This window comes from Aquarana catesbeiana, linkage group LG03, assembly GCF_042186555.1.
Source record: "Aquarana catesbeiana isolate 2022-GZ linkage group LG03, ASM4218655v1, whole genome shotgun sequence".
Taxonomy (NCBI): domain Eukaryota; kingdom Metazoa; phylum Chordata; class Amphibia; order Anura; family Ranidae; genus Aquarana; species Aquarana catesbeiana.
In genome coordinates this window covers 66970507-66982849 of record NC_133326.1, presented here as the reverse complement: position 1 = coordinate 66982849, position 12343 = coordinate 66970507, and the positions used below count along the sequence as shown (strand labels likewise).

The following is a 12343-nucleotide window of genomic DNA, read 5'->3' as shown; positions in this document are numbered from 1 at the left end:
TTCAGTTAGTACTTTAAAGGTCAGTGTTTTTCTCCAATTTTCTCTCTTGGAAAATCTCACTATATCTAGATTCTTTAAATCAATTTCTAGGTCCAGGCCAGTAGTGGTAAGAAGATGTCCAACCTGGGACCTGTCCCTGGTGCTTCAGACTCTGGTAGAATTCCCTTTTGAGCCCCTAGAGGGTATTCCAGTTAAGTTACTAACCTTAAAAACAATTTTCCTTGTGGCAATTATCTCAGCTTGTAGGGTAAATGAGTTACAGACCCTTTCAGTGAGGATCGGGTTGTTTTGAAAACTGATCCAGGATTTCTGCCTAAAGTGTCCAGTACATTCCACAGATCCCAGGACATCGTACTGCCAACCTTTTGTAGTTCGCCAAAGGGTGACCAAGAAAGAAAATTTAGTTTTTTAGATGTGAGAAGAATTCTTCTCCTATACCTTGAGGTCACCAAGACCTTTATAAAAACAGACGCCTTGTTTGTCCTCTTTTATTGGAGCACACAAGGGAAAGAGTGCATCTAAAGCCACCTTGGCTAGATGGATAAAGCAAGCTATTTCTGAAACTTACAAAATTAGGGAAGTTCCTCCGCTTTTTGTCACTGCACACTCAACAAGAGCCTTGTCTGCTTCTTGGGCTGAGAGAGCTGGAGCCTCACCGGAGCCACATGGTCCAGTTTTTCAGCCTTCATAAAACATTATCGCCTGGATCTCCTATCTGCTCAGGAGCAGGCGTTTGAGCCTGGAGGACCGCCCTTTTATCTTTTGGGGGTTAACTTGTTTCCTGTCCTCCTGGTAGTAGGAGCCCTAGGTCTCATGGCTGTCCTGGAGGACTCTCTTAAAAGGAGTTATCGGTAAGTCTAACTCAGCTTTTTGAGCTTCAAGCTAAAAAACGCTCAAGTGTGAGCGAGGTCTATTTAAATTAGACACTCCCCTTTCCTCTGAGAAGCCATCTCAGACTTATCTATATTTCCATGGTGCTTATCTTTTACTTTGTTTTAGTTTTACCAATAACAATGACCTTAACCTGTAATATTTCTCTACAAAAGTATATTTAATTCTTGTTTTTTAGTTTGGCCAGCATGTGGCAGCAAAGAGCCATCAGCGCACCAATTTCTTATTCTGATGCATTCTTGTGCTTACAGGGAGGTTTCTGTGGCGTTTCATGATATACAGATTGATAAGACTAAGCCTTTGTGGCATAATTACTTTCTTTGTGGACTAAAAGGAATCCAGGTAAATATTATAAGAATTAAGTTATTACATTTCTATCTGAAACAGATTTACTGTACATTCATATTTTTTGGGTATTTGATTTATTTCTCTCTTGTTTCTTCTATTTGCTTTATTTTTGTGTCCACTTACTTTTCTGTGTGGATTGCCATTGGGCACACTCAGCTCTTCCCCTATGTGTTCACTAATGGCTATAGGAGGACATATTTACATTGCAGATTATGCAAAGTATGCAACCCTTAACCCCAAAACGTAAACACTATTGTGAGGCCGTCTATAGACGCTTCGAATCTCGGCCGGTTCAGCCGGCCAAGATTCGAACCTTGTGTGGGCAGGCTGAATGTACCAAGTTGAGCGATCAATCAACTTGGGTACAACCAGCCTGCCAGATTCTGTTGTGATTATTGCTAGCGGCTGCTATAGCTGCTAGCAACAATCACTGTCTTCTCTGTCTGTGTTACTGCAAGCAGTAAAGACGTTCGCACAGTCTATGGGCCCACCCTGTCCTGCTGGTATTCCTTCTACAGGGCCATTGTCACACTGGGGCGGTGCGCTTCCGTGGCGGTGAAAAAAAATCCTGCTTGCAGCAATTTTGGAGCATGTTTGGGGAGCTAAAAAAAGCACCAAAAATGCACCTTTCCATTGAAAGCAATGGAAAACATAGCACCCGCAATATGGTGCGGTTTTTGAGTCACATGTCCTTTAAAAAACGCACAGCAAATGCGGCAAAATTGCCGCATTTTTTTGCAGCTGATCAGTGTGAAAGCAGCCTTAGGGAAGTGTTAAGGGCCCTTTCACACTGAGGAGTTTTTCAAGCCCTTTTGTGTTAAAAAAAAAAAAAAAAAAAAAAAAACACCTGAAAAGCTCAAGAAAAATGCTTCCCTTTAAAATCAATGAATGTGTTCGCACTGGGGCGGTGCACTTCCATTGCGGTGAAAAAAATCCTGCTTGCAGCATCTTTGGAGCATGTTTGGGGAGCTAAAAAAAATGCACCAAAAATGCTACTCCCCATTGAAATGAATGGGGACCGCCTCAAAAACGTCCCCACTAAGCGGTTTTGGTGCATTATTTGCACCACAAACGACGCAAAAGCTCCGCAAAAATGCTCCATTAATGCATAGGCGTTTTACTGGCAGTTTTGAAGCGAACCAGTGTGAAAGTGCTCTAAAGGGAGTATATAGCAGGTTGTGTACATTTTCTGTTTTATTTTGTTGAGAGATAAAAAAAAAAAGTAAATGTTTTATTTTTGTTTGTTGGGTAATGCTGTATATTAATAGTTTGTATTATTGTACCCAGCAGGTGGAGCTCTGTTCATTTAAATTTTTTCCTTTATTTAAAGTCCGCTGAAAAAAAAAAAAAGCTCCTTTCTTTACAGACCTCCAGTAGCTCAAGGTGAAAAGATGACATTCTTGCACAGCTTCATGCTATATCGTTTATCAGTTTGAAGTTTGTCAGTCAAAGCCAGCTGACTGCTACTGCTGTGTATTTAGCTAACCATTGGTGCTCTGGAAAGCCTTCATTATGCATACAAGGTTTATTTGTAAAACAAAGATTTCATGCATGTAGTAAAAAAAAAAAACCCCAAAAAAACAATATCTAATAACGTTATTTAAAAAGTATAAACTTTAGAAAAGCGGGTAAAATCATATTCACCCGACACCATTATAGTTTACCTTTTTAGGCTACTTTTATGTTGGATGCTGCCTGCTACTGCAACATTTGAGAACATCTTTACAAATAGTTGTTTATAGAATGTAAAATTTTGATTTTCAAATGAAGAATGTATGCAAAGGACAGTCAGTGAATTTTAAAAATGCATTGATATCAATTATTTTATAAGCGATATGACTACATTTTACGTTCAGAATAGCGTCTTAAAATTCTGCTGTTCAATCACCAAACTGTGTGCAGTGTGATGTTACATCATGAGGACAAGCCATCCATTCTTTGATTTTGCAGTGATGATTAGATCTGGTGATGGGTAATGTCATAGTCTGATGTTTCAGAAATCAGCCTTAAATTTGTTTAGCTTTGTATATGAGGAAACTATAAGCCTGGCTTATGGAACCACCAACAAGGAACACTGTTTGCACCTGAATAATAATTATTTGTTCTGTTAGTTTGGAGTTTTTTTTTTTTTTTATATATAACATTTCATATCTGGTTTTAGTGAAAGAAACTAAACCAAAAAACACACTTAAAGCCAGTTTGCCATGTCAAGGCCTTCATAACTCAAAACTGAATTCCTCGCTATTAAACATATAGCAGACTGAGAGCAGGCTTACCCAGAGGCAGACCTTTCCTCTTTAACGCTGAGTTCCACCCAAAAGTGTAAGCTCCACTTATTCACCCCCCCCCCCCCGGTGCCACATTTGGCACATTTCGGGGGGGGCAGGTACCTCGCCACGGCGAGATCACTCTGAAGTTAGGCCCCCTCCTCATTCCCCCCCACCGCTGGACCATTCAGCACTTTGCGTACGCGCATTAGGGAAGCGGCTGTGAAACCACAAGGCTTCACGGCTGATTTCCCTTATGCCGCGTACACACGGTCGGACTTTTCGTCTACAAAAGTCCGACAGCCTGTCCGACAGACTTCCGACGTACCTTCGGCGGACTTGCGGCAGACTTTCTTACGAACGGACTTGCCTACACACGACCACACAAAAGTCCGACAGATTCGTACGTGATGACATACACCGGACTAAAATAAGGAAGTTCATAGCCAGTAGCCAATAGCTGCCCTAGCATGGGTTTTTGTCCGTCGGACTAGCACACAGACGAGCGGATTTCGGGGTCCGTCGTACTTACGACGTAAAGATTTGAAGCATGTTTCAAATCTAAAGTCCGTCGGATTTGAGGCTAAAAAAGTCCGTTGAAAGTCCGGAGAAGCCCACACACGATCGGATTACCAGCCAGCTTTAGTCCGTCAGCGTCCGTTGGACTTTTGTAGACGAAAAGTCCGACCGTGTGTACGCGGCATTAGAGTCAATGGCAGCGGCAGCACCTGAGAGCCAATGGAAATATTGGCCGGGGTTCTGACATCATTGGATTCCGAATGCCGGTTTAATTGGAGAAAATGCAAAACTCCAGATACACACCAGTGTGTGTTTGCACCAAACATATGATGTAGCTCAAAGCTTGTGCATTAATAAAACAGAGCAAGATGTCCTATGGACTCATTTAAAATGGTTGCAAAGGTAAAAGTTTTTTTTTTTTTGTATCTTAATACATTCTCTGCATTAGGGTAAAAAACCTTTTACATGCATCTCCCCCTGCAGCCCCCCCCCCCCAGCCCCCTACTCACCTGATCCCGATCTCAGTCCAGCGCTGTGCACATCTGCTGTAGCTATTCTCCCCTCTCACCACTCTCACTAGCTTGGCTGAGAGCAGGGAGGAGGAGCCAGGAGCCCCAGTGGGGGACCTGAAAAGAGGAGGATCTGGGCTGCTCTGTGCAAAACCACTGCACAGAGCAGATAGGTATGACATGTTTGTTACTTTAATGAAAAAAAAAAAAGTAAAGCTTTAGTATCACTTTAAATTCTTAATATTAGAGATATTCCCACGCATGCATACCTCCAAAAACACTTAAAGATACTGACTTTTTCTAAACTATAACCCCTGGTTCACACTATAACGCTGCATGTGAATCCCACAGGAACCACACTGCATTTCTGTGCAATTCACATTTGATTCAGTGCGGTGCAAATCGCAGCAAAGAAGTGCAGGCACCTTTTTGGAGCTTGATTGCTTGGTCTTTTTGTACCATGCGATCTGGTGCAGGTAAACCACGATGCATTTAGAGTGTCATTCACTTTGTATTGGCACCTGCAGCTGATCGCAAACATAATGCGATTGCAATGGGGTACTGGAAACTCGCAGGGATTTGAGTGTATGCCTATGCATATACAGTATGTGTGTAATAAAGATTTGTTATATACAGTGGATTTAAAAAGTCTACACACCCTTGTTAAAATGTCAGGTTTCTGTGATAAAAAGATTCAACAAAAATAAATAATATCAGAACTTTTTCCACCTTTTTAATGTGACCTATAAACTGTACAACTCAGTTGAACAGTAAACTGAAATCTTTTAGGTGAAGGGAAGTAAAAATAAAATAATTTGGTTGCATAACTGTGCACACACTTAAACTAATACTTTGTTGAAACACCTTTTGATTTTATTACAGCACTCAGTCTTTTTGGGTATGAGTCTATCAGCATGGCACATCTTGACTTGGTATTTGCCCAAACACTCCAAATCTGTCAGATTGGGAGGGCATCTCCTTGCACAGCTTTCTTCAGATCACCCCACAGATTTTCAATCGGATTCAGGTCTTGGCTCTGGCTGGGCCATTCCAAAACTTTAATCATCTTCTGGTGAAGCCATTCCTTTGTTGATTTGGATGTACAGTCAGGTCCATAAATATTGGGACATAAACACAATTCTAATCTTTTTGGCTCTATATACCACCACAATGGATTTGAAATGAAACAAACAACTGCAGACTTTCAGCTTTAATTTGAGGGTATTTACATCCAAATCAGGTGAACGGTGTAGAAATTACAACAGTTTGTATATGTGCCTCCCACTTTTTAAGGGACCAAAAGTAATGGGACATTTGGTTGCTCAGCTGTTCCATGCCCAGGTGTGTGTTCCCTCATTATCCCATTTACAAGGAGCAGATAAAAGGTGCAGAGTTCATTTCAAGTGTGTTATTTGCATTTGGAATCTGTTGCTGTCAACTCTCAATAGGAGATCCAAAGAGCTGCCACTATCAGTGAAGCAAGCCATCATTAGGCTGAAAAAACAAAACAAACCCATCAGAGAGAAAACATTAGGCATGGCCAAATCAACTGTTTGGAACATCCTTAAAAAGAAAGAACGCACCAGTGAGCTCAGCAGCAACAAAAGACCCGGAAGACCACGGAAAACAACTGTGGTGGATGACCAAAGAGGTGAACAAAACACCCTTCACAACAGTTGTCCAGATCAAGAGCACTTTCCAGGAGGTAGGTGTATGTGTGTCAAAGTCAACAATCAAGAGAAGACTTCACCAGAGTGAATACAGAGGGTTCACCACAAGATGTAAACCATTCGTGAGCCTCAAAAATAGGAAGGCCAGATTAGAGTTTGCCAAACAACATCTAAAAAAAGCCTTCACAGTTCTGGTACAACATCCTATGGACACATGAGACCAAGATCAACTTGAGTGATGGGAAGAGAAGAGTATGGAGAAGGAAAGGAATTGCTCATTAACCAAAGCATACCACTTCATCAGTGAAGCATGGTGGTGGTAGTGTCATGGCGTGGGCATGTATGGCTGCCAATGGAACTGGTTTTCTTGTATTGATGATGTGACTGCTGACAAAAGCAGCAGGATGAATTCTGAAATTTTTCGGGCAATATTATCTGCTCATATTCAGCAAAATGCTTCAGAACTCTTTGGACGGCGCTTCACAGTACAGATGGACAATGACCCGAAGAACACTGCGAAAGCAGCCAAAGCGTTTTTTTAAGGGAAAGAAGTGGAATGTTATACAATGGCCAAGTCAATCACCCGACCTGAATCCGATTTGAGCATGCATTTCACTTGCTGAAGACAAAACTGAAGGTAAAATGCCCCAAGAACAAGCAGGAACTGAAGACAGTAGAAGCCTGGCAGAGCATCACCAGGGATGAAACCCAGCGTCTGGTGATGTCTATGCGTTCCAGACTTCAGGCTGTAATCGATTACAAAGGATTTGCAACCAAGTATTAAAAAGTGAAAGTTTGATGGATGATTGTTAATCTGTTCCATTACTTTTGGTCCCTTAAATACCCTCAAATTAAAGCTGAAAGTCTGCAGTTAAAGCACATCTTGTTGGTTTAATTTCAAATCCATTGTGGTGGTGTATAGAGCCAAAAAGATTATAATTGTGTAGATGTCCCAATATTTATGGACCTGGCTGTATGCTTTGGGTCGTTGTCATGGTGAAAGATGAAGTTCCTCTTTATGTTCAGCTTTCTAGCAGAAGCCTGAAGCTTTTGTGCCAATATTGAATGGTATTTGGAACTGTTCATAATTCCTTCTACCTTGACTAAGACCCCTGTTCCATCTGAAAAAAAACAGCCCCAAAAGCATGATGCTGCCACCACCATGCTTCACTGTGGGTATGGTGTTCTTTTGGTGATGTGCAGTGTTGTTTTTGTGCCAAAAATATCTTTTGGAATTATGACCAAAAAGTTCAACCTTGGTTTCATCAGACCATAACACATTTTCCCACATGCTTTTAGGAGACTTCAGATGTGTTTTTGAAAAATGTAGCCGGGCTTGGATGTGTTTCTTAAGAAAAGGCTTCCGTCTTGCCACTCTACCCCATAGCCCAGACATACTGTATGAAGAATACGGGAGATTGTTGTCACATGTACCACACAGCCAGTACTTGCAAGATATTCCTGCAGCTTCTTTAATGTTGCTGTAGGCCTCTTGACAGCCTCCCTGACCAGTTTTCTTCTTGTCTTTTCATCAATTTTGGAGGGACATCCAGTTCTTGGTAATTTCACTGTTGTGCTATATTTTCTCCACTTGATGATGACTGTCTTCACTGTGCTCCATCTTATAGCTAATGCCTTCTTTTGTACCCTTCTCCTGACTGATACCTTTTAACCACTTGCCAACAGCCCGCTGTCGTTATACATCGGCTGTTTGAAGTGGAATATCGTTGTTATGGTAGCAGCTAGCTGCCATAACCCCGGTATCCACTTCTTCAGGGGGCGGTCGGCTTTAAGATAAAAGTGGTCTCAGCGGCGGATTCACCGCGAGATCACTTTTATCGGTGGTGGGAGAGGGCCCACCCTCCGCCACTTACTAGGAGTCGCCGGCGGAGGTGATCGAATCCTGTCATCCTCTGTGGTATGGAGCTGAGTGAGGGGAAGATGGCCCCCACCTGGCACCATACCATTGCAGGGCGGAAGCAACGTCAAAACGTCACTTCCGCCCATAGCTCTTAAAGGGACTTTTTTTTTTTTTCAAACTACATTTTTTTTTTATTATTGCATTTTAGTATAAAGATGAGATCTGAGGTCTTTTTCTTTTTTTTAAAAAATTCTTTTTATTGATTTTAAAGACAAACATACAGTCACAAACACACTTCGATTGGCAACATACCAATCGAACCGACCTCGCAGGGCCGATAAGAAACAACTAACCAGACTTAAACTCTCCCCCTCCCCTTACCCCTCCCCCCACCCACTTCCACCCGTACAACAGCCATATAGTAGCAGATAAAAAACTGTGCATCATGAATTTCAGTTTAATCAGAACATCCTCTCTTAGCTCCCCGTGTATATTATTATTATGCATTATAGGACAGAACACACTAGATAGTTTTTATATATATTAGCGACCAACAATCAGCATGGAACGTTATTTAGATCACTTCTTACCTCCTAAACAGTGCATACCCCTCTAACTCACTGTAGCAGTAGAGTCCAGCCACGCCTGCCATACCTTCGAGAATTTCTTAGGACAACCTCTAGCGTGGTAGGTTGCCCTGTATAAAGGGATAACCGAATTTATCAATTTTTTCCAAAATAATAAAGTAGGGCCATTGGATTTTTTCCAGTTCAGTAATATAGCTTTTCTACCATAAAATAACCCAATATTAAGTAGGGTGCGTTGCGCACGGGAAGGGACCACCTCCTCTACCAGTCCTATCAAACATACTCTAGGTGTTAATGGAATCGGTATACTCAATACCTCTGCCAGACACTCTGTTACTTCCGACCAGAATCTTTGAATGTGTGCACAGCCCCAGAAGACATGTTCTGCGTCTGCTGGGGCATGTGAGCATCGCCAGCATTGACTACTCGCTGATGGATAAATACGGGACAACCTAGCTGGGGTGAGGTATATCCTGTGCAGGAACTTGAAATGAATTAAGCGATCCCTGGCTGAAACTAGGTGTTTGAATGGATGGTCCCACATGTCATCCCAGTCTTCCCCCTGAATATCTGCAATCTCTCCTTCCCATCTCTCCCTACATTTAGTAATTCCTGGGGGAGTTTTTTTAAAAAGGGATTTGTACACCGAGGATAACGGTTTGGCCAGGTCCTCCTCTGTTAACATGGACTCCATTGATGAAGGTAGATATTCCACCCTTTGCTCTCTAGTTTGTTCCCTAAAAGCATGCCTCAGTTGTAAATAACAAAAAAGAAGGAGTTCGGAAGATCATGCCTGGCCTTTAACTGATCGAAAGTGCAAAGTTCGCCCTCACAGGTAATGTCCTTCAAAGGCTTAATGCCTTTGCATGCCCAGATCATAGGGTCAGGAAGGGAGAAAAAGTGTGGAAGCCTTGGGTTCATCCATAGGGGAGCTGAGGGCGTAATTCCTGTGTAACTGGGAGACATTAAAGTAGTGGCTACTTCCCAGGCCTTAATTGTCGTTTTCATAGATTCTGTCAGAGGAAGACAGGATTTCGGGCCTCTATACAAAGCCAGCTTTAAACTTTCGTACGACCCCAGATGTGCAGCCTCCACTACTGTGGCAGAATCACCAGAGTCCGCCGTCAACCATCTCCTAGCAAAAACCATCTGCCCGGCAAGAAAATATTTTTGCCAATCAGGCAGAGCCAACCCCCCCTGACCCCATGGTTCCTGTAATACTTTGATACTTATACGTGGAGAGTTTGGGGACCATATAAATGATCCAATGATACTATTTAATGTTTTAAAATATCCCTTGGGAATCCACACCGGGGAGTGCCGTAGAAAATATAGGATCACTGACAGAAATTTCATTTTTATTAGGCTGACCCGCCCAATCAAGGAAAGAGGAAGGGTCTTCCATACCGCGGTTTTTTGTTTAAGTCTATTAATCAAGGGTAGGAGATTCAGAGACAGATAATCGTGGACATTGGCTGTGACTTTAACCCCCAAGTACGTGATTGAGGAGACCCACTGCAACGGCAGTGAATCGTCAGCCAATTTTTTTGCCTCTTTTCCCAATGGTAATATAGATGACTTACTCCAATTTACACGTAACCCCTAAAAAGCGGCGAATCTATCCAAAATCTGCAACGCCGCTCTGAGATACGGACCTGGGTCTCTAAGAAACAGAAGCAGATCATCGGCATATAATGCAATACACTCGCTTATTGATCCCACCCGAATTGCCTGCACCCCTGAACGCCGGAGGGCCCTAGCCAAGGGCTCCATCATCAGGGCGAAAAGGAATGGAGAGAGTGGGCAACCTTGCCTAGTGCCCCTACCTATATAAAAGAAGTCAGAAACCATGGAACCCAGCCTCACCGCCGTCCTCGGCGTACTGTAAAGTAAGCCGACCCAGCGACGAAAGCCAGGACCGAACCCCATGCCCTCCAAAACCTTGTGCATATGTTGCCAATCCACAGAATCAAAGGCTTTTTCGATATCTATGGAGACAACCACTTTTGCCGGGTACTCAGCATTATCTATTTGAGTATGTGTAAATAGCCTTCTTAAATTTGTATCTGTAGACATACCAGGTATAAAACCTGTTTGATCAATGTCCGTGGCCAGCCTTGTGGCTAAAATTTTAGCAAGAATTTTTAGATCCGAGTTGAGTAAAGCTATTGGGCGATAAGACGAGCACAACTGCGGGTCCTTGCCTGGCTTCAGGAGAAGTATCATATAGGCCTCCATCATTGAAGCCGGCAAGGAACCATTTTCCCAACAGTACTTGAACAGTAAAGTTAATATAGTGGCCAGTTGTGACATGTGTACCTTGTAAAAGTCTGCGGGAAAGCCATCTGGGCCCGGGGCTTTATTTGGGGGGAAGGAAAGTATGGCTGCCTCAACCTCCAGCACAGAGATATCTGCCTCTAACTGAGTGGCATCAGTATCAGTTAATTTAGGCATGGAAAGGCTCTGAAGAAGGTCCTCCAGCTCTGCCACATCATATGACTGTATTGGGGAGTATAGGGCCTTGTAAAATCTCACAAATTCCTCCAAAATTTCCCCCGGATCCGACAACAAAGTCCCTGCACTATTTTTTATTACCGGTATACTAACAGGAATCTTTTGGTCCGCCACCAGATTAGCCAGCAACTTGCCATTTTTGTCCCCCTCAGCAAAAATCTTTTCGGCCCTTCTCCTTGCCTCGGTAGGAGCCAATTCTGTGAAATGAACTTCTAATGCTCTTCTACTATGCAGCAAGGAGGCATAGTTAGCCTCCGAAGGGGAGTTCGCCTGAAGCTGTGCACAATCCCTCTCCCTAGCTATAAGTGTTTCCTTTTCCTGATTATGTTCAATCCTTACTGCTTTAATTGCTGATATAAATTCACCCCTTGGGACCGCTTTCAAAGCATCCCATACAATAGGCGGGTCTGCCGTATCCACATTTGTCACCCAAAAGGTTTCCATGGCAGCCTGAACAGGCGTAGTTACCTGCTCCACCTGTAACCAACCCGGTGCCAATCTCCAACCCCCCTTGTGACCTCTGGTGGGATAAGTCAATGTGACCAACAGGGGATTATGGTCCGAGGTCCCTCCAGCTAAGTAATCAGATGCACATATACTATTCAAAAGTTGGGCATTCCCAAATGCTAAGTCTATTCTAGCTGATGATTTGTGAGTGGTAGACAAATGTGAATATGACACGATCCCCGGGTTTTTCCACCTCCATACCTCCGTCAAACCCGCTACCGAAGCCCACGTGCAGAGATCTGCTGAGGCTGTCCTAGCAACATTAGAGGTATCTAGTGTAGAATCCATTATGCTATTAAAGTCACCCATAAATAACGTAGGTAGATGTAAATACGGAGCTAGCATAGTTAACAAATCATATAACATCTGTACTTTAAATGGAGGAGGTATGTAAACATTCACAAGCAGTATTTTTTGATATGCCAGATCTAACACCAATGCCACATATCGCCCTCCCGGATCAGTAAACACCTGATGGATGTTGCATGCAACCGCTTTACTGATCAAAATGGATGTGCCTCTAGCGTATGTTGAGTATGAGGAGCGAAAGGACCTCTGTATCCAGGGTCTGCGCAGTGCAAGCGATTTATTTCCATCCAGATGTGTCTCCTGGAGGAGAACGACATGCGGCTTCACTTGTTTAAGATATTGAAACACAGCCGCTCTTTTA

The 12343-nt window shown here is 42.9% G+C and overlaps 1 protein-coding gene across 1 annotated transcript in view; it reads left to right on the top strand.

The window, feature by feature from the left end:
* Nucleotides 1-12343, top strand: part of GALK2 (galactokinase 2) — a 311651-nt gene that overhangs the window by 58872 nt on the left and 240436 nt on the right. The window contains exon 4 of the mRNA XM_073618652.1: nucleotides 1143-1233. Coding sequence (XP_073474753.1) covers nucleotides 1143-1233 — 91 coding nt within the window. The remainder of the gene's footprint in view (nucleotides 1-1142; nucleotides 1234-12343) is intronic.